Source organism: Panulirus ornatus, chromosome 33 (assembly GCF_036320965.1).
Source record: "Panulirus ornatus isolate Po-2019 chromosome 33, ASM3632096v1, whole genome shotgun sequence".
Classification (NCBI taxonomy): domain Eukaryota; kingdom Metazoa; phylum Arthropoda; class Malacostraca; order Decapoda; family Palinuridae; genus Panulirus; species Panulirus ornatus.
In genome coordinates this window covers 24,225,259-24,243,349 of record NC_092256.1, presented here as the reverse complement: position 1 = coordinate 24,243,349, position 18,091 = coordinate 24,225,259, and the positions used below count along the sequence as shown (strand labels likewise).

Sequence of the window (18,091 nt, the reverse complement as noted above, 5' to 3'; positions counted from 1 at the left end):
AAGAAGAAAGTTAAGAGTAAATGTGAATAAGAGCAAGGTTATTAGGTACAGTAGGGTTGAGGGTCAAGTCAATTGGGAGGTGAGTTTGAATGGAGAAAAACTGGAGGAAGTGAAGTGTTTTAGATATCTGGGAGTGGATCTGTCAGCGGATGGAACCATGGAAGCGGAAGTGGATCATAGGGTGGGGGAGGGGGCGAAAATTTTGGGAGCCTTGAAAAATGTGTGGAAGTCGAGAACATTATCCCGGAAAGCAAAAATGGGTATGTTTGAAGGAATAGTGGTTCCAACAATGTTGTATGGTTGCGAGGCGTGGGCTATGGATAGAGTTGTGCGCAGGAGGATGGATGTGCTGGAAATGAGATGTTTGAGGACAATGTGTGGTGTGAGGTGGTTTGATCGAGTAAGTAACGTAAGGGTAAGAGAGATGTGTGGAAATAAAAAGAGCGTGGTCGAGAGAGCAGAAGAGGGTGTTTTGAAGTGGTTTGGGCACATGGAGAGAATGAGTGAGGAAAGATTGACCAAGAGGATATATGTGTCGGAGGTGGAGGGAACGAGGAGAAGAGGGAGACCAAATTGGAGGTGGAAAGATGGAGTGAAAAGGATTTTGTGTGATCGGGGCCTGAACATGCAGGAGGGTGAAAGGAGGGCAAGGAATAGAGTGAATTGGAGCGATGTGGTATACAGGGGTTGACGTGCTGTCAGTGGATTGAATCAAGGCATGTGAAGCGTCCGGGGTAAACCATGGAAAGCTGTGTAGGTATGTATATTTGCGTGTGTGGACGTGTGTATGTACATGTGTATGGGGGGGGGGGGGGTTGGGCCATTTCTTTCGTCTGTTTCCTTGCGCTACCTCGCAAACGCGGGAGACAGCGACGAGGTATAAAAAAAAAAAAAAAAAAAAATATATATATATATATATATATATATACTACAAGATCCCTTTTAAAATGTTCCCATTTGTGAAGAGATGATGAATGTGTCGTAAACAAGTCATACGAAGACTTTAGATAAAATGTTGATCTTGCTGGTGAGTGAGTGAGTGTGATGATGATAAAGTAACGTGGTAGAAGTGCTTCACACCAGCTATACAGTTACCACATCTGCTTATCACGTTAGTATGCAGCCAAGCTTTAGCAGTCGTGCGCTCCAATGAATGGCAAACGTTCATTGATCAGTCAGAGTAACTACGAGGGAAGAAAGCGGCGCCCACCACCGCAATGACTGACGACTTCATTCATTAGCAATTTCATTTTCTCTAAATTAATCCCAATTCTTGTCTCACTTGCATAGATCAGTGTCAATGAATAATTTTCAAGTTATTATTATTTTCAAGACAAAATTACTTATGTAGTACAATTGTTTCTGAAGATATTAAACAGAGAACCTCAGCAGTCTGTAGATATGACTGGTGAGGGTAGAAGGTTATAGGAAGAAAGACAAAAGAAGAAGGAAATCACAACTTCACTGTTCCAGGATAAGAGGCATCAACACAGTCAATACTTGTGTGGCTGGCCTCCGGAGGCACATGAACTACGCGAGACACCATCTACGTTCATGCCACGGCCCCAAACCTTAGTGTCACCAACTAAGAGTCAGTTTACGACGAGAGCAGTGGCTGAAACATTACAGTTCCTGTGACACATGAAGAGGGCAGCAACATCACTGAGGACGCTAAGGATATTTGAGAAGCGATCCCTGACCGGGGCAGAATGCTTCCAATTCCGCTCTAGGTTAAGATGAAGGTAGAAGAGCCATCCCAAATATGCAAAGAGGCATTCTATACCAGGGTGAATACAAGCCTACATACATGGTACAGCTGCTCACATGCAAAGTTATCAAAGCACCTATACAACACCAGCTCCTGAAATGGATTTTGCTATGTTTATTATAAGGAGTTACCAAGACAGGAGTGGAGAACACACACGAGATTATGCTCAACATGGATGTGTTACTGAAGGGTTGAATCTTAATGTTTTGAGTTCAAAGGCGGGGGAAACTGGTGAACATCTGTATGACCGAACAGGGTCGGAGGCTAAAGAAAGATCATTTTTGGAGGAGAGAGAAGGTGATAGGACAGAACTCTTGTGGGTCAACTGTCGACAGAATACGAGGGAGATGTCGACCTATCAACCCATATAACTATACATCAGAAAAGAAGCATAGAAGACAAAGGAGAAGAGTTTAGAAAGCAAATTCATGCCACGACAACTACAATCTTCATTCAATAATCATTGGTACATCCACATATAAACAACAACACAACACCTACGTTATGAGCAAGACAATGATACCCAACAGTATGCACAGCGTCATTTACGTAGTGCTGGTGAACCTGTGTTAACCTGTGTGATCTTGGGTAAAGAAAGGTCCGGCAGTGGGGTAACCAAGGCCAGGACACACTGGGGTTCCCAGTATTGTCTCAACACACGGAAATGTAACCCCCCTCCCTCACTTTATGTACACAGAAAGCAGTGTCCTGTTACAGAATACTTGTGTTAACTATCATACTATTTCATGTGGCGGGTAGATTACGATAATAGATCAGTAATACGACTAAAAACTAGACAACAATTAACAAAGTAACTTTACTGACTGTGTCTTACACTAAATAATAACAGCGTACGGGAAGCCAAGTTTCCAGACGATGGAGATAAAGGTATAATAATCTTGTCACGAATACCACATCTATACATCCAGCCACAATGAACCTAGGAACAACCCAGGCCAAGTCTCCCATGTACCAAGGGGTCTGCAGCAGCAAGATATCTCCCAAACTACCAGTCTCACTAATTCGCCCAAACTACCAGTCTCACTAATTCGCCCAAACTACCAGTCTCACTAATTCGCCCAAACTACCAGTCTCACTAATTCGCCCAAACTACCAGTCTCACTAATTCGCGGAATTACTTGTGGATTAAAGTTGCACACCTCAAACAGGAAGAAACACATCAAAGTTAGTGAACAGGAGTTTTAAATACGCAACTTCGGGGCAGCATTGTTCCCTGGGGCTCCTGAGCCAAATGTCCACAGAGCAATGTCAGCTCAAACAGCCAAACTTTACAATACAAATCCTTTACCATCCTAAGTCTTGTGTTAACATGTCGCTTGTTTGCCTCCTCCTGAGCAGAGAAAAAAGCCAGGAAACCTAGTTCTATAATGGACACCTGGGAAGACAACTCAACTTCTGCACGACTCACCAGCTGGGACTCCACCACCAGCGGCAGGTAGAAGGTGTCCAGCACGTTGAAGCACAGGTCCGTGATGGTACCCACCACGCTCCGCTGGGAGTCTTCCCTGGTAAGTATCATGGTGAAATCAAAGTGGCTTCGTTGACTCGCCCTAGACGTTACCTGGAAGGTCCTCACAAACACACTTAACCCACAGGGTCTACCAAGAACACTGCCTGCCCGCAACTACTGCCTCCACCGCACCCTACACCCTTCGTCTTGACTGACCTCGAGAGCTTTATGTATACAAGATGGATAAAGAGGCAAACTACAGTCACCCGAAGGCTTATATGCCCGTGTCTTGGCTGTTGGTTATCACCCTTATAGAGTAAACTTGTAAACGGTTTCCTTCCTGGCTACGAAAAGGCAGATGCCATTGTTGACCAACGCAAGATGCACCTGGTCTTAAGATAACTATTCTAAAGGAAAATTATGTTTAAAATCCATTGGAAAAATAAAAAAATTGCAGGGGAGAATATAAGTCTTCTGACTAGGGTGCGTGGCACGAAGGAAAGCTAACCACAAGAGTGGTGGTGGACATGACCGTAAGGTGGCGCTAGTGTTGACATTGGTCTTGTAGAGTCATTCATGATGATGTTTGGCTTTGACGTCAGACCTCTGCAACCACATGTGATGCACAGGTCCTGGAAACCTACTCGAACACCAGAACAAAAAGGACAAACAAGGCTGCGAGCAAAGCCTTACGAAAATGAACTTGCCAACACATCTTACACAGTGAACCAGCAATGATGATGATGATGAAAGCCAGTGTTTCATGACAACTGCAGTACGTACATGTGGGCCCACATACTGGTAAAGAGGTTTAACATCATCCTGGACACCTCCCAATATCAACTTCAAGTGATAGAAGGAAAAACACTCGCTTCCCATTTCTTTCGTCACCAGACAGATCCTCCGGCCATGTGGTACATAACAGAAGGGGAAGAGGGGCGACCAGCGAGACAACCCGGGACCCATACCGAAATGACCATTTCAAACTTTGGTCTAATGGTAAGAGGTGAAACTTCACTTAAAATGTCAGGCGGCTTCTTACATTACGACGTGAGCAACATCGATCATTTACATACAAACATTCACATACAACGACATGATCCAACCTAAAGTCTGGTTGATCACCTTACAAACTGACTGACGGGCAACACTTGTAACAAACTCACGCATGTAATAAACAAGATGGCTGTCTCTATATCACTAAGCCTAAGCTGTACATAATGGTTTACGCTACATTATGTACATTATGGTTTACGCATACAGTTTACGCTACATTATGTACATTATGGTTTACGCATACAGTTTACGCTACATTATGTACATTATGGTTTACGCATACAGTTTACGCTACATTATGTACATTATGGTTTACGCATACAGTTTACGCTACATTATGTACATTATGGTTTACGCATACAGTTTACGCTACATTATGTACATTATGGTTTACGCATACAGTTTACGCTACATTATGTACATTATGGTTTACGCATACAGTTTACGCTACATTATGTACATTATGGTTTACGCATACAGTTTACGCTACATTATGTACATTATGGTTTACGCATACAGTTTACGCTACATTATGTACATTATGGTTTACGCATACAGTTTACGCTACATTATGTACATTATGGTTTACGCATACAGTTTACGCTACATTATGTACATTATGGTTTACGCATACAGTTTACGCTACATTATGTACATTATGGTTTACGCATACAGTTTACGCTACATTATGTACATTATGGTTTACGCATACAGTTTACGCTACATTATGTACATTATGGTTTACGCATACAGTTTACGCTACATTATAGGTCTGTTAAACTGTTTGCGATGTATAAAAGTTCAGCTCAGATGAGTATCGAATATGAATGACCTGAGGCATCAATTCGATTTAAGAATTAAATGACAACTAACATATTTGCCTCACAAATGGTCAACTAACTTTGTTGTAGTTTATGTCATTTTTTGTTTGTTTACAGGAAACAATGCTTTACAATCCTTTATACTTTTTTGTGACACGTGAAACATCAGTTTTGTTTACCATATCAGGAGGCACACAAAAAATTGCAAGCACGCTCAATTACGTGTATAATCTGATATTTTGGTGGCAGGGATCTCACCACTCTAAACCCGGCCCTGCAAGTGAATAACACCAAGCTTAGTACACATCTCCAGCCAACTGCATAACTCTAGCTAGGCTACGGCAAATGCCCTTCCCGAGTAGGCTCAAACTCCCGCCATTCACACATTCCAGACGAAGAACGTAACCCTCCGCTGCACACTCCCAGGCCGCCACTCACATTCCTTAACTAAGCAGAGAACACCAGCCAGCCAGCCAGGTACACAGCCGATACATAAGTTCAACTACATGCAAGAAAACACTCCTACCGCTGGACACATGAATGGCACACATAACACCACATACCCCAACAGCGTACACTCCATTCTCACCCTTGTTTAAATCAATAATAACAATAATAATAATAATAATAATAATAATAATAATAATAATAATAATCATAATAATAATAACAATGAACGGTTCACAGAGAAGGAAGGGTGTTCCATATAATACTTGTGTTGACTGCAACACAGAAGTTACTGAGAGTGAAATAAGAATGAATGAAAATAGATGGAAAAAAATCCATGACCAATGGCGGAATTTCGAAGATTTAAACCAGATTAATTTCAAGGTTTAACATTTCTTAAAAGCGGTATAAAATCAAACTAGTTATGGGTCTCATGCTATCCATTCTATTATACCTGAGACACAACAGTGTAGATTCACTGCCAAGATTGACCCCCCCCCCCCCCACCAATATCGTTATAAAACAGTTTAAGTAACAAGTTAAACCTTCTTCTGTGTAGCATAATTAAGGTTAACACCAAACTAGGATTATGGGTCTTACGCCAGTCAGTTCCTTCCATGGTGGCACACATATCACTAAGCTTATGACTTTAGCTTTTTCCATTTCCCACCAAAGGTTAGATTGAGGTCAACGCCTGGCTCACAACGACAACCCTCACCATAACAAGACACAGCTATCCCTAAATGTGTCCCAGACTAAACGATCCCTAAATGTCCCAGACTAAGCCGGCGGGATAACAAAATAAGTCAAAAGCTGAAAATACGAAGCCGTGACACGTACAAGAGACACTGGAGTTATAGCGAGGAGATAAGGTGTCAGACAGACGAGTCTGCATAAATGTTAGAGATGATTTGATGTGTTGCCAGTGGTGGGGATGGGGCTCTTCCTGTGAGTCTGTACGAGCTAGGATGTGTCCCATGCATCTGCATAAACGAACTACCACTCGAGGACATGAGGTATCTATGTAGTGGCAGGAGGTGACCGTCGCGAACATGATGCAACGATCAGCTTCTTCCTATACTGTCAGATGAGGTCCAGGTTATAGAGGACTGGTGTTTACCGCTTCTTGATAGGTGGCGGAAGAAGGAGACTGGATCTGAATGCCCTTTCCAGTACCTTTTCTGGTATCGTCCCCTTGTGAGACGCATTAGGAAAAAACTAGATTGGGTCAGGTAATGGTGAGTTGGGGAGAAGTGAAGCCTTCGTTGATATCTTCGAATTCAGGCTCTGAGAATACAAGAGTCTGGGCTCTACGGAAACAGTATAGACGACAGCTGCCCGACCTGATGGTGATGTTTACGTGTTCCTTCCAGCTCAGTGTGTAGGCTACAGTAAGCCAGAAGTGCTTCTTAAACTGGCAAGGCTACGGCCTTGTAAGGCAGGAGGTGGTACGAGGACATCATTGTACGCGAGGCTGATGTGTCTTTTTCTGGGTAGTAGGTGGTCCAGCCATGTACTAGTTTATGGACCTCCGTGCTGACCATGACGCATTCACGGGCCGCCCGGGGTCGAGCGGACAGGTTCGAATCCTGGTTTGTGGCAGTCGGTCCACAGTCAACCCAGCTGTTCATCCTCCCCTATGGGTTGGTCGATAAACTGGGTACCTGGCTTAGGCTAGGGTATATATATATATATATATATATATATATATATATATATATATATATATATATATATATATATATATATTTTTTTTTTTTTTTTTTTCTTTTAAACTATCCGCTATTTCCCGCGTTAGCGAGGTAGCGTTAAGAACAGAGGACTGGGCCTTTTTTGGAATATCCTCACCTGGCCCCCTCTGTTCCTTCTTTTGGAAAATTAAAATAAAACGAGAGGGGAGGATTTCCAGCCCCCCGCTCCCTCCCCTTTTAGTCGCCTTCTACGACACGCAGGGAATACGTGGGAAGTATTCTTAATTCCCTATCCCCAGGGATAATATATATATATATATATATATATATATATATATATATATATATATATATATATATATATATATATACTATTCGCCATTTCCAGCATGAGCGAGGTAGCGTTAAGAACAGAGGACTGGGCCTTTGAGGGAATATCCTCACCTAGCCCCCTTCTCTGTTCTTTCTTTTGGAAAATTAAAAAAAAAAATGAGAGGGGAGGATTTCCAGCCCCCCGCTCCCTTCCCTTTTAGTCGCCTTCTACGACACGCAGGGAATACGTGGGAAGTATTCTTTAACGCTATATATATATATATATATATATATATATATATATATATATATATATATATATATATATATATATATATATATATATATATATTATTATTATATATTTCTTTTATTACATATTATTTTTTATTATTATCAATTTTTCATTATCAAATATTATTATTAAATATATATATATATATATATATATATATATATATATATATATATATATATATATATATATATATATATATATATATATATATATATAACGTTAAAGAGATGACCTTGGTTAGGGCACTCACTTGTCCGTGCCGTTTCATCTTACACAGAAAAAAGTTATGCAGCTTATTATGCAACAAAATCCCCTGACGTCATAACTAACTGACACCTTCTCCAACCATCTTTACACGTAGACTCCACACACAACGTCTGGCTGTCTTATTCTCCTGCAGGTTCAGGGAGTTGGTCAACAATGACCGCGTCTCTCCTGCACGGATGCGGCAGCCTTTGTGTAGCGACCCCTGCGGCGGAGGGAACTTCAATGCCCACCAAGACCCATTCCTCCACCTGAGCCAGACAGACTCCGTCCACCTCAGTGTTATCACCACTACCTCTTAGTCTCCAGAAATGGATGATCCTTTGCCACGGTATAAGTCACGCAGGTATCCTCTACCACCACAAGATATTCAACCATTTATAAACATGATGTTTTCTTATTTCTTTCATCGATCTCTCGCACAACCAAGCCATAACACTTGTACCACAAGCCACTCAGGCACACGCCGTTCTGATTTACGTAATCAGTTTCTTACCACCTCGCACGCCGACTGGAGGACTGAAGCATTGGGTGTGAAGTGTAGTGCAGGTATCGCTGTCAGCCAGCGGACGGACGCATCCATGTGGGTTAACAAGCTGCTTCCATACTGGTTGCTCTGCCAAGTATTTTGAACACTTCAAGTGTGATCCGTAAATGTATAAACGCAACACAGATTTGTGCGGGAATTTCGGTGTCAATGTAAAGACTCAGAATGTAAACTCAGCAAACTGGACGATTTACTGACATGGGATGTACAGCAGGCGAGGGTGCTGAGAGCCTGCAGCAGCTGCCATAGACAACCTAAATCACGGGCAGGGAGGAGCCGGGAGGAGAGCCCCGGGCGTCACGTCTGCACCCGCCCCAGGGTCGTCTCGTAATCATTATTTTTCTATATATGAATTATGAAGCGTGACAATAATACGTTTTCGAACAGTAAATAAACCTCTCTAAGAGCAGTGCTCCCTCATCATTTTCCTTCATCGTAAAGTCATATGGAAGGTTAGCATTATTCACGGAGAAGGAAGCATTACGCTCTTACTTGTGTTAAATACCGGAGTTTAATTTAGAAAAAATGAAAAAAATTGTCTTCCAGGAAACAATAGAAAGGACCTTGATGAGAGAGTGACTCGGCAGGTGCGAGGAGGCTGGCCAGGGTGTGGGACAGCTCGCACCTCCCACCACCACCCTCAGCATCAACCAACCCTTCCTCCCACCCGAAGAAACAACATTAAAGCCAATTCAATAATCAGTTTAAGAAACCATGTATGGTCCTTTTGTGGTCTCCTTAATGCTACAGCTGCTTTAATTAACAAAAAAAAAAAAAAGCCTTTGAATCAACATCCTGCTCTCGTATCACACTGTAAATCCTTTAACTACTGAAAACAATTCCCCTTTCCCGTTGTGCTATACCAGCCCAGCATCAGATGAGGGTATACAGTCAGCAGCGCAAACCAACATTACGTAGTGTTGACCTTCATGGCGACCGTGAGTGATACGAGGAACAGCGACCCAGTGTCCAACACCAAATAGGATGGTCAGATGCGCACCATCTTTCCTCATCTCCCACCACCACCTACACGATGGTCATGTGTGTACAATGAATTCGCTGATCTGTGATGAAACAACTGGTGTCCGACACTGCACATTCCACGGAACATCGCACGTACACCTTAATTAACTAAGTGGGTACGTAAAGAGCTAACGCGACTTCATTACATTCTCGTTTGAGTTTAGGCTCAAGTGAGTTAGTTTAATTTACAGAATATCCAATAACGCTATTCGCACTTACTACCAACTGGTGTTGTGTGAGACTTAAGAAAATACAAAATGAAATCTTAAATATCATACACTGACGACTTAACGCTACATTCATCCATATCCTTCAATTCTGCTCTCTCCTCTCGATATGCATTTCGTCTTGACACAGCTTTCTCAATAATCTCAGACTTGGACAGGATATCTCAGTGGGTGAGACAATATTTTAAGTATAAAAACCTCCAAGACCCAATTTCTACCCATCTCTCTATCGAAAACTCCTCAAAACTCGTTTTCCCTTTGACGGTTCTGTAATTCCACCTCTTGGCTCAATGAACATACTTGGTATTACTGTAACATCCACTCTTTCTTGGAAACCCCACATTACAGGAATAGTTACGTCTGCCTGTAAGGAAATGGGTTTCCTGTTTAGATGTTCATACTTCTCTTAACAGTTGCTCCGTTTATACAAGGGATTGATTCGTCCTTGTAAGTACTTCTCTCACTTCTCTTTACGCTTACTTGCCAGAGTCGAAAGCGGTCCAACTTATAAACTGTCCCAGGAAAACTTCCAAACTTGATCCCTTGCCCTCCGCTGCAATGTTGGTTCACTTTCCCTCTTTTACAACTATTACTTTGGTTTTTGTTCCGAAGAGCTGGCTGCTTGTGTGCCCCCACCACTAGCTAGACCACGCAATACCCGACAAGTTGCTGCGTCACACGATTATTGTGTGGCCCGCAGCAACTCAGGGGTGGGCCGTTTTGATAACTGTTCCTTTCCCTACCCGTCGAAGCTTTGGAACTCTCTATCGTCTCATGTCTCTCCGAATACCTATGACCTGCCGCGCATTTCAATAGACAGGTTTTTCACTTTCTCAAAAATTCGTAAATACTTTTCCTTATTTTTTCTATTTCGGTTTCATAATTCTCTATATTTCAAACAAGGATTGGCCTTGATGTAGACATTTGTCCGTGACTGGAACCTTCAACTTAAAAGAAAAAATACCACATATGCCATGACACATTTGAATCTAAATGGATCCACATAACAGCTAACCACATGACAACGCTTTTATAAAATGAGAAAACATCAGCATTTCCTGCCTTCCAGGTAAATGTCACTTTGACATCACTAAACTTTCCACCAAAGAAGCTAATTACTTAAAATCATCACTCTCAAACTTAGCCGTAACCAGCGCTCTGGACATATCAACAAATTGAAAATAACACAGCCCAGTGCGTCTATACTGACGCCTTTCTCAATTCCGCCACCGGGAGAGCAAGCAGCTCTGCCACGGTGATCCAGCCCAAAGGTGACATTGCAGAAAAATGTTTGAATAAATAACGGGCCATTTACCCTACATAACCAATTATCCGCCATACTTCTAGCTCTTGAGCAGGTAGAAACCACTGCCACAGACAGTTTAATTATCTCTGATTCTTTATCTTCACTACTTGCCCTTAACATCTTGAGATCAGAATGTAACAATGTAACATGTTGGTCTCTGAATCCAGACACAAATACTCAGACATTATTACTCAAGGGATTCAATTGAAATTATGGATTCCCTCTCATTTAGGCCTCCGTGAGCATGACAAAGCTGATGCTTTAGCCAAACTTGCATTTAAAAAAGATGTTGAAAACAACATTGGTTTGCCAATCAAAGGTCTCAAAACTATAATTAGAAAGGAACTAACAGACGTCTTTAAGGTAAGTCAAGCTTGATCGTGGCGATACACATAGTGCTGTCTCACCATATATGTCAAGCACAGGTGAATCAACATGGATCTATACGACAGACAACCATGTGGCAATGTTTGTGTAGAATGAGGAAGCAGAACCGTGCAGTGCTCCACCCTGGTGCATGACGGAGGCCCGGCCGTCGCGAGGACAGTACAGAGAGGCAAGGCATCTGAGGAGATATGAGCCAAGTTTAATCACCTTATTCACAAACCCGATAGGAACGTGTGACAGGATGGGAACGGTGGATAGGAGAGTAAAGGAAAGGAAATAAAAGAGGAAGGAAAGTAAGAGACCTAGGATGCTGGTGAGGGACGGGGTAAACTGTTGAGAAGTGTGACAGGTGAGGACGCACTACACAATCCAGGCTGTTAGAAAATGTACAATATTACCCACGACATCTGGCCTGGTGGTCGAGCGTGATGAGGGGGCACCATGCCCCGACCCACGGTAATTCAACGGTTTCCAGGTTGAGATGAGTTAGGAACAATGGATTCTGTGTTGTGCAGATGTTAGTGGCTCATGTTCGGTGACGGTCATACTCAACATGTGAGCGGTGGTGTTGAATTATACACATCTCAAAGTGTCTTCCTCAGACCCACGAGGGTAACTAGTGTATGACAAATTCTTACAAGAATAGTTCAGTGCGTGAGCTTACAATATGCTGGGTGTAAATAAATACAAGTTCAAAATATTAGGCATTTTTACTATTGAAAATATTAAGAGTTTTGCCATTTCTTGCAGAGCGCCTCGTCCTTTTTTTTTATTTATTTTATCTTTTGTGTGACAGGTTCCCAACCTGGACGGTTGGGCAGTGGGCGTTGTTATAGAAGGGTTGGTAATGACTTGCTACACGCTGACACATTTACTGCTTGATCCAAACACTGGAAACGATAATACAGCCTCGGGTGACCTCAGGTAACACCACAACACTGACATCTCACTGGCCACAGGTGCTTCTCTGGACCATACTGAAATCTGGTTTCAAAAATAATTAAAAAAAAATCAACATGGTATTAAAGAAAACTGAAATTTTAGTCTGCTTCTTAGAATGGCAGTCCCTTAATAACATGATCAAATGAATACCGTCATCTTCGGGTCAAGCTTACCAATTTTTGGGTAAGCTGAATTCAACAGCATGAGCTGCCACTCTAGCTATACACTGAGCTCAATGTTTATCAATCAAATTACCATGTGAGACACTGTTGACTCAGTTTCCAAAGTTTGAAACATATATTAGCATGTATAGTAGTTGTGCAATGTTGTACTACATAATACTATACATATTCTTTACAAAAATATCGTTATTTTTAGTACTTACAACCAGAATTGTTTCTTCTGGTTATAATAACATGACGTGTATATATATATATATATATATATATATATATATATATATATATATTATTAGTATTATTATACTTTGTCGCTGTCTCCCGCGACAATATATATATATATATATATATATATATATATATATATATATATATATATATATATATATATATATATATATATATATATATAATGTTATATCAGACACGAGGAACACTGTATGCCCTTCGTAATTCCAACTGTGGATCACATTATGATCCGGTATGATGAGGTGTTTCATTTGTATGTATCACTAGAACAGTTGGTATAAGAGTCCTGGTGTTACCCACGACCTTTATAAAGGCTCCTGCACCCAAGCCTGCGCGAACTCCAGTAACACGAAAACGGACTCCTTTAAAAACTTCTTTGACATGACAGTCCTCCCAGTGATACAGGCTTGCCAAGTGACTCTTCTCACTAGCGGTGTAACCCCGAGCAGGATAATGGCACCTAACTCTTCCAAGAGTTTGTATATAACCCGAAAATCTTTTCCATAAAGGTTACTCTTCGTCGGATACTTTCTTCTTACGTCATCTTTGCGTCACCAACCCGACTTGCTCGCCTACGTCATTCCCCGACATGCTCACCTACGTCATCAAACCGACGGACTTTACTCACTCCCACTTAGGTCTCAAGGGCTCTGACGCCAACAGGAAGTCCTGTACACATAAACCTTTCCTAGGATTGCATGGTACTGAGCACCAGTGAGGTCTCCTCACCACGGCTCGGTGGGAGACCCTCTCAAATCTACACAAGACCCATGGAAATGTGTCGTCCAACAGACCCAGGGTGGATCCTGTAACAAATTACACATAGTGGGTGAATTTACTGTATCTACAGTTTTCAAGTTTCACATTACATGCAATCTGTTAAGTTAGCGATGGTAAAATCAATTCATTTGTCCAAATTTCACAAATATTTTCCCCAATTTTGGCAAAATATGAAGACAAAAGTTTGGCAACACTTGCCACCTGTCAAGAGGGAATTCGACTAACTCCTCAGTCACAATGGGCTACATGTGCGCACCTGCGAAAGTCTGATTCTGTTGAAAACTAACCTCCCCCACACCCCAACATATTCCCCTATTTCGCACACAGGTTCTGAAGCAGAATACGTAATGAAGACAGAAGGACAGGCAAACACAATGTAGCCAGCCCAATGAACGACTTCAATGTTTAAAATGATAACATTAACATACGACTATATCTAACATGTGTTACCTGAGCTACTATCGTGGGAGAACTGACTCTACTAGTACCAGGCCAGGTACATGGACCTGACACAACGAATACAATCGTCACCTAGTCAAGGGCAGAGCGGTTACCTCTTCTACATACACACATGAGAACACAACATGGCAAGCAAAACGAACGACTTTCGATTCTATAACGTTAACATATGACTCTGGTATGTCATACCTGTCCCCATCACTGGAGACCCAACACTACCAGTACTAGACCAATGAAATGGACGCACTTCCTACTCAGTCAATGCTCAGCTACTACTACTCGCAGCGTCCCACACACAGCCAGTGTACAAACCTCATAAATCTACTGCCAGCGATAATCCCTGTGACCAGATCACTGTACTGGTGTTGAACCCCTTGATCACTGTACTGGTGTTGAACCCCTTGATCACTGTACTGGTGTTGAACCCCTTGATCACCAGGGTGCCGCCTCGTGACCAGATCACTGTACTGGTGTTGAACCCCTTGATCACTGTACTGGTGTTGAACCCCTTGATCACTGTACTGGTGTTGAACCCCTTGATCACTGTACTGGTGTTGAACCCCTTGATCACTGTACTGGAGCTGAACTCCTTGATCACTGTACTGGTGTTGAACCCCTTGATCACGAGTATGGTAACCTGGCATTAAGGAGCACGTCAAAGGCCAGACCAACGAGCAGTGCCGTAGTCCTCCGGGACTTAATTAAGCCTCATGACTGCATCTACATCAAAGTTGTGGACTGGACCACTACCTGACACTTGATTATACCTCGGCCTCACACCTACAAACATCGCCACTGCAAGCCATGATGAAAGTCCACAATCCCAACACCTGGTGAGTGTGACCCTACCCCAAGGTTTGATGTTAGTATTATTCCCCGGAACCTTATGAATGTGTCACTGTTTGACCTGAGACTGTATCTAACAGATATCTAACATCTGAAGATCGAATCACTTCCGACCTAACTTTCTAAGTGTAACCAAAAGGCAGCATATCATACTGTGACAAAGACCGTGATTAATACAACGCCACGACTGACCATTATGCCACTGTCACGAGGCCTGATTACTGTGCCACAGAAACTATGATGTTACCATTTCCTTATAGGCTGGAAATCCTCCCCTCTCATTTTTTTTTTTTTTTTTAATTTTCCAAAAGAAGGAACAGAGAATTGGGCCAGGTGAGGGTATTCCCTCAAAGGCCCAGTCCTCTGTTCTTAATGCTACCTCGCTAACGCGGGAAATGGCGAATAGTTTAAAAAAAAAAAAAATATATATATATATATATATATATATATATATATATATATATATATATATACCTGAGACGTAGTGCACTCTGTACCACCAATTTGTGATTCTAGAAAGACTTCTTGCAATCAATATTATAGTGATACTTCAACCACGTCATTTTGGCATGATTCTAACCTTTCAATACAGCTTGTGTCGCTAAAATAGTTCGAGCCATCAAAAATTTCAGCAGAGCTTTCCCCCAACTAGTTTAATATCTAACCCTTGAGTGGCACATACTTTGTTTATACAAATCTTATTTTCCATAGTGGATGTTACGCAGTACATCAAAAAAAATGCACCTCAAGGGAAAAACTATTATTCCTGTACTCCAGTGTACAATAACTAGTACTCATATAGATTTGTGACCAACATAAACAGATCTTTACTGTGCAGGACTTCAAACATTAGACATTTTAAGGAAAATCTCTTTTCTAGGAAGACCTTGTGTCTGCTGATGAAATGGCATGGTAAAAGAAAGACCAGACATCTCAGCAACACACGTAAGGATAGAGCACGTCTGGGTCTTTGTTGTAGAGCCACCAGCCTTCCGTGAGTCGTCCACCAGCCTGTTGCGTCCTGGCTGGCCCACCTCCTGATGCCACACACCGCTATACACACACCAACACATACTCTCCCTCCGACGTGTATAGTATGTCAGTCCCCGTCATGACTCGATGGTATCCTGTTACTGGCTACAATAAGCACAACACTATTACCTAGACGGTTTATGCAGAGTATCACGTTTCCCAAAATAAAAGAACTCGCCTGCTGCTGCTTTGATACTCTAAACACTTTCTCATACAATCAACAAAACATTGCACTTTCAATGGTAAATTTCTGTGATCAATAAAATCGAGCATTTTACAAACTCACACACTATATTGTTCCAATAATTTTCTTGCACTGCAGTTTATAAGAAATCGTGTTCTATGACACAATATTATCACTTATCATCACCTCTAAAGTTGAGAGAACATTCTATACATATTGTACAACGTAAACATGCTCACTTGTTTTGCGAACCATTCACGGTAGTGTTTGCGTTGATGAATTTTTATAGTTCTTTAAAACATACGTTTTAACGAGCAACATATAAAGTAAAACATAAAACTCAAGATGTTTTGATCACGATACAATATCACCACTAAAGTGGAAGCAGTATGCGTGGGTAGGGCACTACCCGAGCCAGCTGATCTGTCAAGCGAGAGGTGTGTTGTCTCGCTGCTCTCCGCTGTTTTGCATCATCAAATACTGCCTCAAGATGCTGTACCGTTCCTTGTAATCAGCAAAATCTTTTTCAGTTTTTCATAACAAGTCAAATCTAATTCATAAAACAAAACAGAACACATGTACTCACCAAAGTAACCTCATATTCCAGGTTCTGGTCGTTGCTGCTATCCCCTGGCGCCATGCTCTCCACACTGACTCTCCTCCTCAGTTCTTTTAGCGACGCCGTCGAGCTGGTAGACGGCATCCGTTCAAGTCTAGGTTTTGACTGACGCATTATCTCCCTAAACATTTCCGACATTTTGACAATATTTTGTTATTGTAATGATAGTAATTACACTGCCGAAATCAATATAAAAGTAACATTACAGTCTAAAGAAAAATTTCTTCGTGTTCCAATAATTAACGGGATCCGGAGCGCGCGGGAGATTTAAATTTCCTGACCCACCGCACAAATACTAACTGTTCTGATCTGGATAATGTTTTCGACAAATTATTACTATCATTAAGTATTACCAAAATATTGTCAGACGGTATAGTGTGTTGAGCCACCAGCTGAGCAAGATGCTCCCTCTACACTAGCCACTCACAAACTGGGCTTGCTAGTACCCGAGCCGTGGAGAGAGTTTATTTGGGGTTAGTTCTGGCCTGCGGACACTGTCCCACCTTGAATGGCCAAATAGTTCGTTCGCTTTTCGTTTGCTTTCGTATTTCCTATCTATTCTATCAACTGTTTAGATGAAAATTTGTGAACAAATACGAAGTTCATATATTGAGCGAGTTGCCACTGTTGCAGAATTTTTGGCACAGTATTGTCAATATTTATCATACATCTATGATGTCTGATATATGTACACGGGATATCAGGTCATTTGCATAGAAAGAATGAAAAGTAACTTGAGAGAAATAATGGTATAGCCAGAGTTAAACTCCCACAGAAAATGTGAACCAAAATATTGTCAGTAGTACTGTACACAGGTATGAGCGAGTGGAAGCAGGCAATCAAGTTTCAATAGTGCTTATTGTGTGATATAATCGTCACAGTTCTGTGCATTATTTATGTTTTACTTGTCTCTCAGTTATTTACATAATTGCATGAGATTATACGTTACACGAATTTTTCTATTTTCTTTTTCGCAGATATGCAAAGGAAACTGATGCAAAACAGTAGTGTATAGTGGTATTTCGTAAAAGGCAACAGACTAATAATAATAATAGTAATAATAATAATAATAATAATAATAATAATAATAATAATCATAATAATAATAATCAAAGCGACAACAGGCAGTCAAGGCTTGTGCTTTTAATTCTATATGTTGAATGGTGAAGTTTTAAGATAGGAT

At 41.5% G+C, this 18,091-nt stretch overlaps 1 protein-coding gene across 3 annotated transcripts in view; it reads right to left on the bottom strand.

Annotated features, from left to right (window-relative positions):
• The window catches only part of LOC139759640 (chloride channel protein 2-like), a 235,064-nt gene extending 217,747 nt beyond the window's left edge, over positions 1–17,317 (bottom strand). The window contains exons 1-2 of one of the 3 annotated variants that reach the window (XM_071682022.1): positions 17,262–17,317; positions 16,876–17,029 (exon numbers count right to left, since the gene is read on the bottom strand). In XM_071682022.1, coding sequence (XP_071538123.1) covers positions 16,876–17,022 — 147 coding nt within the window. In that variant the 5' untranslated portion in view covers positions 17,023–17,029; positions 17,262–17,317. Of the gene's footprint in view, positions 1–3,197; positions 3,399–16,875 lie in introns of those variants that run through there. The other 2 variants (XM_071682021.1, XM_071682023.1) reach the window with 2 other exon arrangements.
• Between the last annotated feature and the right edge of the window lie 774 nt (positions 17,318–18,091).